Below are 14,994 nucleotides of genomic sequence, written 5' to 3'. Positions count from 1 at the left end.
AGAATCACAGTCCGTAAGATCCAGCAGGACCGCCAGGCAGCTAACAGGACTGTAGTTACTCCACCCATAAAGACACAATATACAACACAGGTTTGTTGCAGGAATTCAAAATAAATAAATACAATCACTGGATTAAACTGCACTGAGATCATCAGAAGGATCTATATTGATAAGGAATCCAGTGAAACTATCAATTTTGAAGTTTAAGGAGGTCCAGTGTAGAGGGGGGTTGTTTTGTAGCTTTTGCAGACAGTGGAGCAACGTGGCTGCCGACAACTTTTATGAGTCAGAAGAAGACTGAGCAATAATAATGTCTGTCTGTTTATATAGCGCCTTGCACCGTCCAGGCATCCATCCCGAAGTGCTTTTTCGTTCAGAAGGGAACTCGCTTCGCACCCCCCAGTGAAATAGCTCCGCCCCCCCCCCATAATAATAATAATAATAATAATAGCTCAGGGAAGCAGGTAGATAATTTTACGACGGCACCCTGTAGATTAAATGGAGGGGGGGAGAGAAATGTGATAGACTAGTCAAACCACAGCAGGATTAGACCGATTGTTGTCTAATTAAGTGGGTTTTCTGGCTTGTGTTTTGCAGCATGGGGGTGGGGGGGTGGGGGTGTGCGGACAACCAGAAGACCCCAGAGTCTCTCCAGGACCAGGGCTGCCTGTCTGTCTGTCTCTGACTCGAGGAGATGCAGTTTGAAGGTGAATACTCAGCCGTGCTGTTCTGTGTTTGTCTGGGGCTGCGCCATATCCCTGTGCCCTGCTGTCCCTGCTGCCCTCCCCTCTCTCTTTTCACCTCCTATCAAATACCTAAATAACTCTCTTTCCATCCCCCTTATTGTTTCTGTTATTATACTACATTAAATTATATTATATTGTGATGTTATGTTCGTATGTATTTGTTTCGTATAATTATTTGTTTTTATTTATTTCTACAGGAACATAGAGGACCTTGACCCTCTGCCCCCTAAAACAAAACACACAGATATACACTCACACAGACTCACTCTCTCTATCTCTCCTATCCCCCCCATATCAGAGAGTAGACGTAGCGACCCCCCCACCCTCAAGCCTTTTGCATTTCGTACAAGTGCAGGAGTTGATGTCTGGCTGCTGTTCAGATCTCTCTCCCCACCTGCCTCCATTTTGTCCTCCCACTCCAGTCCTCCATTTTGTGGCAACCAGCTCAGACTATTCAGCAACAATGCTGGAAAATCATTTTAAAGAACTCAGACCAACCATCATCTCCCAAGCGAAGGCATTCACTCGACTGCCGCACCAATTCCCCGAAGTAACAATGGATTTATTTATTTATTTATTTATTTATTTATTTATTTACTGAATAACACATTGATTGGCAGTCATAGTGTTTGGTACTCTTGTAGTAAGACCAGCGACAACGCCAGCCTCACTCCCATTTCAACTGCATTTGACTGTTGTGGTTCTAGGATCGAGGTCATTAAATTCAAGAGAAAACTATGAATTATCCGAGAGTGAACATATTCAGAAAAAACTTAAATAGGTCTCCCAGATAAACATCCCAGCCAAGGTAAAAAAAAACAAGAAGGTTCACTTTGCTACGGTGATGAAAAACACTTTAAAAAACTTTTTCCCCCTCCCCAGTTAATTCATGTCTGCACTGGTACTAACCCAGTCGAGCCCGTAGCGCTGTGGCAGCGTTGCAGTCGAGCACACCGGACAGTGCCATGTTGTGGCAACACCGGCCATGTTGTCAAAACCGTGTAAAATAACCAGAGGGCGTTTATAACGACATTCATGAGAAGACAATATTCACAACTAACACAATCAATAGGATAGAAGGTTTAGGTAATATATATATATATATATATATGATTATAATTTTAAATGTACTGTATAAAGGCAAAATAATAGTCCTACTCTGTTATGGACTGAAGCTCCAGAGAGGGGCCAGTGGGATGCACCGCAGTCAGAGGACGTGATGGAGGTCACGCGGTTGTGCGGCGCTCGTCTCCAGTCGTATTTGTCAGAAAACAGAGACGCACAACTCAGCTACAACCTCACCGCCGCACATGTCGGCTGGGCAGCGGAGTGGGCACCGCAACCCCGGGAGACTGGAGGATCATGGCCCCTCTCCTGTGGCCCTTGGTGGAGGGGCCAACAGCGCAAAGGTAAGTCCTGAGATAGGAAAACCAAGCCTAAGAAAACCCGAGAGCAGGGGTTCGTGTAGACTAGGGCCTCCCTGGGTCGCTCGGATGGATGAGTCTCGGTGTGCGTGGACGGGGTGGGGCCTGGAGCCAAGGGGTCGAGCGCCGGAAGCGGGACGCCTCCAGTCCGCCCTGTAGCAGCACATCATGATTTGAAGGCTCCCAGAACAGGTCCAAACCATTGTGTGCTGTTACTGGGAGAACCGGGCAATCCACCATCGCCATGGATGTCAAACGGCAAACACGACTGACCCGGACCCGATGCGATGCAATGTCAAGCACGGTAAGGACCGAGGACGAGAAAAGCATGAGAAATGGAAAACAGAAAAGATATAGGATGGTTGTTTTGTCTTTTTTTTTTTTTCATTAATCGAACCATGTCAGTCTCTGATATTTTTCTAACGCCCTCCAACGAAAACTAAATGGAGGTACTTCCCATACAAACCACATTTAATAAATCTTTATCGTGTGGTGTGAAGGTGTGCTCCTTGTATGTTTCACAGCCTGAAATAGTTCCTTTTTATGTGTATTAAAACTATAAGGCAACTATTTTCAATATATTTCAGTCTAATCCATTGATTTATTTTATAGGTGGGAAATATATGGCAAGGTTTATTTCTACTGATGTATTAGTATTATAACAGACAAATATATTTAAATTATATCCCTTCAGTTTTAAATTGACCACAAAAAGTGAACAATTTCCACCCTAGATTAAAAACCTATAGGTCTTTGCCTATAGGGGTGAGGATGAAGTCTTCAATTATTACACTATTTCTTAGCAGACACCCTTATCCAGGGTGACTTACAATCGTTACAACATATCACATTATTTTTACCTCTGTACCTCTTTATACAGCTGGGCATTTACTGGAGCAATCTAGGTAAAGTACCAATGCTACCCACACTCTGTTTAGGATTTGATTTGATTTGGTAAAGAACAAGAGGTGTGCTCACTCCCCACAGCAACCCCACCGACTATCTCTGCGGAGATTTGCGATGAGTCATTGGAAATGGGTCGACGAGAAGAACATCCCCCTGTACATTCAAAACGAAACGAAAGCACAGTCTCCTTGTATATACCCGCTCCTACCCATTCCTCAAGATGTGCAGCTTTTTTGTAACCATCTCTTTAGATCCCGTGTTGTGTCGTAATCAATTTCAGCCAGTGCTGGTGTGCTGTGTGACCTTGGGGCGGCCCGTGTCATCCCCGTCGCTGTGTGTCTCGTGACGTTTGATGTCACCACTCTAGCTTCCTGTGGTGTGTGTGCACCCACACAGAACATACCTGTATTATTAGACGTGTCATCATTATATTGTTCGTATGGCGAAACTGCCTCCTTTTGTGTATATTTAGAATATAAGGGATATCTGTCAAATATTCAATCTGCCGTCCATTTTTTCATGTTATGAGTTGAAAATATATTGTAGTATATAATTAACCTCACAGTATATTTTCAGTACAGTGTGTGTGTGTGTGTGTTGGGGGGTTATCCCTGCCCCCTGTGGCCGTCTGTAGTCTGCAAGGCTGCAGCAGCACATCAATATTGGGAGCTGTCCCCTGTCCCCAGTATGGTTTGTGCTGCTCCAGTGAGGCAGACACTCACCCAGCCCAGCCAGACACCGGCAAGTCCGATTCTGGGTTCGGTTGTCAATAGTCCAACCCTCTACGATGATTTAAGGGTCAGTAACAGATGTGCATTCTGTGTCCATTTCACATGGGCAGCGGCTCTTTCAAAAGGTCTCGGCTTTCTCTGCATGATTTCTTTGCCATCCGCTCGACCGTCTTCTTTGCTGGTCAGCTGTGGCGGTTTCAGCTGTCTTCCCACCGAAGTCCCAGAGGACCAGGGTTGGCACTACGGCTCCAGGCCTTATCCTGTTAATATACAGTTTTGTGTACTGCTGTAATACTGATGAATCTCTTTCTGTACGAGTTGATGAATAAATAAAGGAATGAAAACCCATTGGGAGTTTTTATTGGTCTCAATGGGAGAGCAGGAGTGTGTCCGTGCGCCATAACACTAGACTGTCAGGGAGCTGGGACTAGGGTGACCAGGATGCCTTACACTTCTTTTAAATTATTAATTACCAGGAGATGAATAGATGACACCAAACCATAAACAAGACGGGGGAACTCAGCAATTCAAAAATATCCGCCTTTCCAATTAGTTTTTGTTCCCAGACTCCACTTAGCCGCCTGATTGAAACACGGATATCTTGCCCTTCTGAGGCAAAAGCAAAATCCTGCTCCTCTTCCCCTCTGTGTCCCAGAAAGATGCATGGTCACCCTCCCCATCATAACCCAACCTTTCCCCAGCCTTTGCAGCGAGCTGTCCAGGCTGCTGGGACGCCCCCTGTGTGGGTGGCTGTCAGAGCCTCATGGCAGCAGGTTTCAAGGTCCCCCTTCTGTCACCCATCCATACACAACTGGAAGTGTCACCCTGAGCCCCTTAGGAGGTGGTGGGATAAACACAGTCCTGTAGAAAGCATTGGGCGCCACCATGTGAACACCTGCAGCTTCTAAGGCAAGTTTCCTTTTGCCCAACTGGTTTAATTGATTAACGACCCACACGTGTTCCCAGCATTCACACACTGGGGATTGAGGGTGACCTGTCAGATTAAGTGCATTGGGGCCCTCCCGGACCACCACCACCAACCCCAGTGTTAATCACTCTGCCATGTGTTTCACAATCACACTTCTCAAACTTTATTGTCAAGATTCTGAGTTCAATTACAAGTTGCATTAAGGCACTGCTGCCTAAACCCAGTCCTTGAGTGCCTCTACCCAACAGGTTTTATAGGTAACCTTTAATTGTCACTTCCTTAACATCTGGAACAATCTGTCATCAATTAAGCAGGCGATTTATTAAATTGTTTAAGAGATTTGTTATAAAGAAAATGAACTACCCCTTTTCAGCCCTCAATGACCAGCGGTCCCTTAATTGAACATGTTATTTGCTTAATTGATCAATTACTTCCACATGTTCCCAGTCTTTTGAAATTGGCAAACGAGTGTGACGGACAAAACTTACTGAGTAGGGGATCTACGGGAATGTTCGGGCTCCACTGCATCACGGGTAGCTGTGGTCAACATGAACATGGGACCGAACCAATTAGGCACAGACATTTCATGAGCTGTCTGGGCATCAAAACAGATCACGCTCTTATAAACTATGTGCATATGTACAGTACAGGTTATCATACAAGTAAGCTAAGTTTCCAATCCTATGACAAAAACTAGAAAAACATTTTATAAAAGAAAAAGTTGATGTATTAGAAGGTTTCTGTACAACCTGCCACTGACCAGTCACAACTTGTTAAAGTTGCACATCATGCCACACTGCATCCCACTCGAGAGCGCTGACATATTTGCAAATATTCACTCAGGTCAAAAGTCATGCTGACATACAGGAATTTATTTACAGATTCCGACCTGGTTAATCAATGTCGGCATAAATATTCTCGACCAAACGTGGGGGGGAACTGCCTTCAGTGGTTGAGATGGATATCCTTTAGAGCATCATTAATTTGTAAGGCAGGTACCCTTTCGTCGGGGCCCAGGCTGGAACAGAAACCCCCCCTCCCGTGATGAGACGCAATGAAGACAGCAGCAGTGGGGCGTTGTTTAAAATGAGACGTTTACTACAGTCACATCACTCTGCTTTTTAAAAACTCACTCGTTATTACACGGTTGTACAAATGGATTACACAAGGCCGATAGCTATCAAACATTATCTACAAGTTACACCAAAACAATATTTATTAAAATGTTTTATAGACAAGGGGAAAAACTGCAACTGATATTATATAGCAAGATAAAAAACAAATTCAAATTCACCCTTAAAGCCATGATTTTACAAAGCTCTGCAAAGTATGGGATTCAGTGCGTCTGGTCAGAAGCGGCGCAGGACAACCTCAGACTGAGACATTGGCAGGGGAACGGGGCGTCATGGATTAAAAAAAAAACACATAAACATGGAAAAGTTCAGCTCATTATATGATTGCAATGCAATAGTCAAGAAAAAAAAAAAAATGCAGAGGTGGCCCCTCCCCTGTACTTCAGTGGCTCGAGGATGTTGCCGTGGATGAGACAGGAATGGCTGGAAAAAACACCACGATAGGAGGTGGTGTGCTTGATCTAGAACACCCCTGTAGTTTATTTGTCAGTTCTTGGAATTCCAACAACAATAGTTCTGACCCAACGTTCCAGAATATGGTGGGTGGCAAAAATGGGCCATGAATTTAGTTTGTTTTTCATATACTTTCTTGCACCTCTCAGCTTTGACTACGAGCCTTAAAACAAACAAAAAAATAAGATTACGAAAAAATGAAAGTACTAAACCGTGAACTGCCAGCAAAAGGTGTCTGAGAAATAAAAACCCCTTTGTGCCCCAAACCGCCACCTGGCCACAAAGCGCAGGATGTGGCTGTATCTCAATCAAGCACAAAAAAAAGTTTTAAAAAGCTTAAACAATTTGCAAACTGTCCCTTATCTCATGATCTACAGCGGAAGAGAGTGTGTCGCACTGAAGGCCTCAGCTGACCTGCATTTAAATCTAAAAACTATTTGCTTTAGAGATAACCACCGAGAAAAGACGTACAATTCAAACCGAAGAGGGAAAACCAACAATGCAGGGGCTACAACTCAGTTCAGCTCTTTGGGTTTGGGCTGATTCAGTTTGAACTCGGTTAAAAAAAAATATATATAGCTGCACGCTGTCCAGTCCAAAAGCCCGGGTTCTGCCGTTAGAGGTGTATGTAGTCCTTTGAAAAGTCCGATTGACGAGGAGGTTCGACCCAAACCGACCAAAACCCCGATCCTCAGGGAAGAAAAGATCCCGAAAACGTGGTAAAAAAACACAGCCCCTTGCTCTCCGACACCGAGAATGTCTTCACACTCCAGCTGTGTCCATGTGCCCCCACCCCACCACCCCCATATATAAAACTGGAGGGCAGTTTGTGTTCATTTTGTTTTTGTTAGAAAGTTGCATTTGATTTCAGAAGGTGAATTGAAGGCCGGAGTGGGAACGTCAGACATGCCTCTATCAGAGTCCGTCCTCGGCCTAGAAGAACAAGGGACGGGGACAAATATCCCTGTGTCCCTGTGCCTCGCCCCCCCACCCCAAACAGTGTGGGGAATGGGTGGTGGGGTGTATAGAGACTCGGCCCCCATTACTGTCCGGTCCAGTGTGATCCGGTGTCCTGGTGTTGGGGTGACAGCTCCTCACTGGGCGATGGTGCGGTGCGGTGAGGTGGTGGCGGGGGGAGGGTGGGGTTGGGGGAGAGCCATAGGGTCTGATGGGGGGGGTCAGCGTGAGAGGAGGGGGAGGTCACTGGAGTTCATGATCAGACTGGAGTCCAGATTGAGGCTGTCTGTGGAACACAAACACACAGCACAGTGTAAGGACGAGAGAGAGAGAGAGTGACAGAAACAGAGGGGATGAAAGAACACAGTTGGGGGGGAGAGCAACAGCACAGTCAGACAGCACACACAGAGAGAGAGAGAGAGAGAGAGAGGGAGAGAACAGGGGAGCTCACCTTGATCGAAGTTCAGTTTCTTGGAGGCAGACCCCTCCCCCAGCCCCTCGATGTCCACCAGGTCGCTGTTAACGTCCGAGTCGTTGAGGGCACTCAGGGTCACGTCTGCTGGAACAGACACGCAGGGACACGCACACACACACGGGACAGGGACACAGGGAGACGCACACAGTGAGCGACTCCTGCCAGCCCAGCACAGCCCCCTGCTCACCTGGCCAGACTGCCCTCTCAGCAGGAGACTCGCTCTGACACAGACAACAACCTCGAAAACAACCCTGACTAATTTTAAACTGATTTTTAGGGCTGTACTTTCCTATGGCCTACGATACAGGGGCTATTAGAACATAAGAAAGTTTACAAACGAGAGGAGGCCATTCGACCCATCGTGCTCGTTTGGTTTCCATTAATAACCAAGTGATCCAAGGATCCTATCCAGTCTATTTTTAAATGATCCCAAATTTTCAGCTTCTATCACATCGCTGGGGAGTTTGTTCAGATTGTGATGACTCTCTGTAAAGAAGCGTATTGTTGTGTTCAGTTTCCACTCTGCCCATCCCAGTGTTCATCAGTCAGTCGGCTGGTCTCACCTGCCGTCTTCTGTTTCTTAATGGCCGGGGGGGCGGGGGACGGGTCCTGCAGCGAGGTCGTCACGACCACCTGCGAGGTCGGCACGGTGATGACGGCCGGGGCGGGGGCCACGCTGACCTGCGACTTCTTGGGCGTCTTCTTGGGCGAGTCTGAGGAGAGGGGCACCCCACTGCCCTCATACAGCTTCCGCTTCACCGTGCTCTTTATCTGGGCGCTGCTTTGGAGCACAGAGCAAAACACACAGGGTTATACACACACACACTGACACAGCAAAACACACAGGGTTATACATGAACACACACACACACAGCAAAACACACAGGGTTATACACACACACACTGACACAAACACAGGGTTATATACACACACACACACACACACACACACACACACACACACACACACTGACACACAGCAAAACACACAGGGTTATACATGAACACACACACACACAGCAAAACACACAGGGTTATACACGCGCACACACACACACACACACAGAGCAAAACACACAGGGTTATACACACACACACACACACTGACACACAGCAAAACACACAGGGTTATACACGCACACACACACACAGAGCAAAACACACAGGGTTATACACACACACACTGACACAAACACAGGGTTATACACACACACACACACACACACACACACACACACTGACACACAGCAAAACACACAGGGTTATACACGAACACACACACACACAGCAAAACACACAGGGTTATACACGCGCACACACACACACACACACAGAGCAAAACACACAGGGTTATACACACACACACTGACACAAACACAGGGTTATACACACACACACACACTGACACACAGCAAAACACACAGGGTTATACACGAACACACACACACAGCAAAACACACAGGGTTATACACACACACACACACACACACACACACACACACACACACACACACACACACACACACAGCAAAACACACAGAGTTATACACGCACACACACACACACAGAGCAAAACACACAGGGTTATACACACACACACTGACACAAACACACAGGGTTATATATACACGCACACACACACACCAACAGAGCAAAACACACAGGGTTATACACACACACACTGACACAAACACAGGGTTATACACACACACACACACACACACACACACACTGACACACAGCAAAACACACAGGGTTATACACGAACACACACACACACAGCAAAACACACAGGGTTATACACGCGCACACACACACACACACAGAGCAAAACACACAGGGTTATACACACACACACTGACACAAACACAGGGTTATACACACACACACACACTGACACACAGCAAAACACACAGGGTTATACACGAACACACACACACAGCAAAACACACAGGGTTATACACACACACACACACACACACACACACACACACACACAGCAAAACACACAGAGTTATACACGCACACACACACACACAGAGCAAAACACACAGGGTTATACACACACACACTGACACAAACACACAGGGTTATATATACACGCACACACACACACCAACAGAGCAAAACACACAGGGTTATACACACCTATACACAGGGTTATGTACAGACTGACACACACACAGCAATGTGAGACCGTGTATAAATGTAAACACACGCCTGTCATTTTCGGAGGCTACGGAAATTCTCTCTTCCTGGAAGTGCCGGCGGCGCCACAGGAAGTGACCCACCGACCTCCAGCCCAGAACATCTTTAGACCAGAAGAGCCGAGTTCACGCTTCCTCCAGGTCAGAAGCAGAGTCCAGAAGGGGGGGGCTTTCTAAGGGGGTGGTATAATTTTTGCCACAAGAGGGATGCCGATGGGGCGGCAAAGGGGTTCAATATCACATCAATGGACTCTCTGGCTACTTCCCATCTCGCCCACATTTGGCACCACCACTGAACCATCGCTCTCCCGAGATGAGCTTCGCTGGCTGGACTCACGTAGGACATAACCTCCCCCATCCCTTCATTACACCAAACAGCCCCCTTTATCACAGATCGGCGGTTCCCAAACCTACCCTGCTTGTTTTTGTTCCAAACGAGCTCAATTACTTAATTGCACTAATGATTTCCTTTTAATTATTTTAAACCTTAGGGCTTAAGTATAAAATTGTATGAGGAATGCATTAAGGACCAACTTATTATCAGTTACACAATTTAAAAAGTCAAATGTAAGCAAATTAGTTCAATTAAGTTCAAATTTTGTTTTCATTACTACTTATGATCTATGTATATTATTCATTTATATTTTTAATTCATTATTTTTACTTTATTATCTATAAATATATCCATTCTCTTGTTTATTTTGTATATATTTTCACCTGAATCATACGTGCTTTGGCAATACTCATGTAAAGGGCAGAGAGAAAGAGAGAGAGACTTAGTTTATCCAAAGTTACTCATACAAACAACTACTCTGGTGAGGCAGTGGAGCGCAACGTTGCGATTACAGCGGTGTGAAGGTCGCAGTGAACGCCACATATTCTGTGCTGAGCAAAGAGTGGAAAAAAAAACGTAATACATCAGAAACCGGAGAGCCGGGCAGGAGACGACACTGACAGAGGGATGCATGGTCACTTGGGCACTCGCTCGCTTGGTTACTGTGGCGTTTGGGGGGAGAAACGGGACGCTTAGGGTTCGAACGGCCGCTCTGGGGTCGATTCCCGGGCTGGACGATTGAAACCCCCCGGGCCCTGGAGGCGGGGGCTGATGGCAGAGGTATAAGCCGGCCACGAGCGGCGAGGTGGGAGGGAGCGAGGGGGTCCTTACACAGTGCGGTCCTTGATGACGGAGCTGATTTTGTTGAGGTCGTCCCCGAAGCGCCGGACCGCCGTGCGCAGCATCTCGATCTCCGTGTCCGTCCACTTGGCCCTGCGGAGACACAGCACACTCAGGGCAATGGCACGCGGCGGCTCGCTAGCGCTGGGGGGGATTGTGGTGGATGAATGCCTTCACTCACCCCCTACCCCATCTAATCAAAATGTAGCTGCCTCCTGTAACCGATCATGCACCGCCCTGAAGTCACAGGCCACGTTGATGTCCCCCCCCTGCCTCCCTAATTCAGCTCATTCTGGGGCCTAATGGGAACCAGATCAAATGTCCTTCTGCTTGTCGAGTTGAGCAGCCCGCTTTCTTCGCCTCTCGCGAGATCTGGGCTACGGGGCAGGATTTAACAGGTCGAAGCCACCAAGATGGCCGCCCCCACAAACGTGGTGGATGAAAACAAATGAGTGAAAACGTTTATCTGACTTTCACTTGAATACATTTTCATATAATCGTTTCCCATCACTAGATTTGGCTTAGATTAGTGCTGCCGAATCGGACAGGCGCCGTGCCCCCCCCCCCACAATTCAAAATCAATCTTTTTAACCCTTTTTAAAAACTGACATCCGTTTCCTTCCAGGTGTGGCCGAATCCCACCTCCCCATTGCCCCCAAAAGGCACGTTTTCCATTGTCTTTTTATTTTATTCAAAAGAAGGTAACGCAGGAGGATAACAAGCAACTATCAGAGCATCAGTGGATCAGAAAACTACCACTGGCACCCCCTAATGCGATGTAAACAAATTCCCAATCGTCTCTAAAGTTGTCTTGATAGGATGGGGTGTGTTTTTGACAATTAACAGGTAAGCACGCCTTACCCGTGTCGATCCACCGACTGTTATCGCGCGGCGAGGGCCACACGTTGCAAGGGCCATCAGAATACTCGCCCACTTATCGCCACACGTTTCAAAGCCCTTAGGGGTCGCCTGTCTGGTCCCACAAAGCTCAGCTTAGCTCATCCCCGGAGAGGGACAGAGCCCCGTTTGGTTGGTTCAGTGCATGGCAGGGCATCTCACCCACCCTCTCTAGACTCATGCCCAGAAAGCCAGGGCGCTACAAATCAGGGCGCGTGTCATCAGACTGGTACTTGGTGTGGTGTGCCAGGTGCCAAGTGTGTGTGTGTGTGTGGAGTGCAGTGTGCTGGTCAGACTTACCCCGCAGGGCTGGAGTCGGCCACAGGGTGCAGCTGCATGGTCAGCTCGCCCAGCTTGGTGAAGGCAGCGCCCGCCGCCGAGAAGATCTCCCCTACCTGGAACATACACACAGTGAGGGAGAGAGATGGCCAAGGAGACAAGACAGGAGATGGGAAGAGAAAGACACGCACAATCAAGGAGAGAGTAAGCAAGACAGTGAGGGAGAGACAGGGAAAGACAGATGCACAGTGATGGAGCGGGAGAGACAGTGAGGGACAAAGTGGAGATGAACTGTGCTTGTGCAACCTAGTCACGGTCACAATCACACTGCCCACAGCACAAGATCGCATCTCTAATCCCCAGCTCAAGCCCAATGCTCCCCATTCAAAGACGGCAGCAGTGAAATGCTTTTACTCCTCTGTTACACAACTGCACTGCAATTGTGGTCCCCACCCCCTTCCCTACACTGTGTAACTTTTCAGTTAGATGCAAAGTTTAAAACGCAAATGCTACTAATTGTGAGTTGCCTGTGGGGGAGAGTCAAATCAGTCTCTTAAAAACAAACCAAGTTGTTTGCAGATCACCAGAAATAATACCAATTATGCGAATGAGGGGTTCATTTGTTGTATATGGGGGGATTGCTCGTTATTAAGCTGAAGCAGGAAAGTAACTTTCAGCTGGTTTAAGATATGAATAGGCATCTCAGAAGGTGATGAGCAGTGTGTCTGGAAATAAAGAGATGGGGATGGTGAGGCAAAACAAAAATCCCACAAACGTACAGCGCCACGAAGCGGCTCAGTTCCGAAGAGCCAATAAAGTTTATAAACTTTTTTTTTTTTTTTTAATCCACGCACAGATTTGTAATGACAAACAAATACACGCAAAAGTTGCCCGTTATTGTTTTTTTTCTTTTTTTCCTTTCTGGGGGTTATGTGTGTCCAACTATGCGATCAATGAAGAGGCGACCAAAAATAACAGCGCTGCCGTGTGTGCAACAGTGATGCGCCGATACATTGTATCTCTGCTCGGCGAAAACAGTTACTTTACAGCGATGTAAACACAAACACAAGGGCCGACCTATACCCGCAATGGAAACACTGATGTGGATACTGTGGTTGTCCCAAAGAACAACAAAAAGTGCGCACTCCATAAAACAGATCATTGCAAAAGTCAGTGTTTCAAAGTTATCCCTAGACAACTGCACAGAAAGTGGCATCAAATTATGCATTTCTAATTTATATGTATATATAGAGAGACAGAGACGGACTGTTTTTCTGTTTTTCACTGCATGCACAGTATAGATGACCGGTTTGAATGACCATTACCTACCTTTGTCGAGGCTGAAGTCATTTTCCCGCTGAATTCTTTCAAAAACAGAAAAGGAAACCCTGCGCACCTACAGCACCCGCAGTGGCACAGGCTGAGCGGCTGGTGCAAAACAAAAACCGGTCAAAATATAAAAACAAGCAACAATAATAAGTTCAGCCGGAAAAATGCATCCTACTACTAGTGTCACTTTGCAGCACTAAAAGGCTCCACGCAGCGAACAGCCGTTAACAATGTACAGCTTTAAGAAAAATACACATTACAAACTCTTTTCTGTCGCATCCCAGGCGAATGACACACTCGGGATCACGCAGTTAACGCTGTAAAAACCAGCTAAGCGCTTTGAAAAAGTAGCATCGCGTTTAGGGGGGAAACCGTGCGGCTCCATTCAATGGAAGACAATACACCCGGGCCTGCGACCACAGTGTTTCCCTTTATTAAGCTTTGCGCAAACATACACGATCCCGGGGGTTTGCATGCTTTGTAATATCCCACCCGTGCGGGTACGTTTTCATTCCCGGTGCTTTCCTAGAGGTTTCGGAGTTGGTAACCCTTCGCGGGCCTCCATTTTAGCCAATTTGGGCCAGAAATAATTAAATAAATAAATTTGCAGCCAACAACTTGCGCTCCGGCAGGGAAGTCCTAGGCCCTGCGCGGCCCACACGCCCATTGGTCCACAGCCAGGCGGCGAGGGCTGTGATTGGTCAGATTGAACGTCACTCATTGCTTCCCGCCGGCCGTGTGCGATTGGGCCGCAGCAGATGGGTGTTCTGTGTTTCTATTGGCCTAGGGCGTCGTCAATCAGAGTCAATCGCTTCTGAGCCCACCTCCGGCCTATTGTGATTGGTGAGGCTTCTCTCAGCCTGCTCTGTGATTGGTCTATTCGATATATGAGACTCTAGTCTCTGTATACACGGTATCCATTTTATAATTGTAGCGCATTCAAGTGATTTTGGAGTGCGTTTTGTTAAAAGAATGCATAAAATACTAGTTGACGATATACTTTTTTAAGATAACGTTTTAATGGCACACAATGTATTTGTATTAATATTGCAATCGCTTTATTTATATGTTCAATATTAAAAATGGTAGTTCATACATTGACTTAAAAAAAAAAAATCCATCCTATTTTTATAATAATCCATAACTGTAAAAATATAATGTATATTGGAATCACACAGTTCATCTGGAAAAGTAGTTATTTTCGTATACCAGTCTATTATGATTAGTAGTAGTAGTAGTAGTAGTAGTAGTAGTAGTAAAGTAGCACAAGTGCCTTTATTAGACAGTATCCATGATCTTTTCGGGTTGCTAAAAAAAAACTTAATTAGCGTGGGAATAGCGTGCAAATAGTTGCG

The 14,994-nt window shown here is 46.5% G+C and overlaps 1 protein-coding gene across 7 annotated transcripts; it reads right to left on the bottom strand.

Moving 5' to 3' along the window:
- Nucleotides 1-5,812: 5,812 nt before the first annotated feature.
- LOC136768452 (chromatin complexes subunit BAP18) lies at nucleotides 5,813-14,288 on the bottom strand. 7 transcript variants are annotated; one of them, XM_066722670.1, is made up of 6 exons: nucleotides 13,640-14,288; nucleotides 12,332-12,426; nucleotides 11,126-11,227; nucleotides 8,317-8,534; nucleotides 7,730-7,837; nucleotides 5,813-7,564 (listed from the first exon to the last, which is right to left on the bottom strand). In XM_066722670.1, the coding sequence occupies exons 1-6, from the start codon at nucleotides 13,658-13,660 to the stop codon at nucleotides 7,500-7,502; spliced, it is 609 nt and encodes a 202-aa protein (XP_066578767.1). In that variant the 5' UTR covers nucleotides 13,661-14,288; the 3' UTR covers nucleotides 5,813-7,499. The 7 variants fall into 7 exon arrangements, with proteins under 7 accessions (XP_066578767.1, XP_066578769.1, XP_066578768.1 ...); XM_066722672.1 differs by having other exon boundaries at nucleotides 7,730-7,834; XM_066722671.1 differs by having other exon boundaries at nucleotides 8,317-8,531.
- Between the last annotated feature and the right edge of the window lie 706 nt (nucleotides 14,289-14,994).

This window comes from Amia ocellicauda, chromosome 14, assembly GCF_036373705.1.
Source record: "Amia ocellicauda isolate fAmiCal2 chromosome 14, fAmiCal2.hap1, whole genome shotgun sequence".
In the NCBI taxonomy this organism is placed as follows: domain Eukaryota; kingdom Metazoa; phylum Chordata; class Actinopteri; order Amiiformes; family Amiidae; genus Amia; species Amia ocellicauda.
This window is presented reverse-complemented; position numbering and strand designations above follow the sequence as displayed.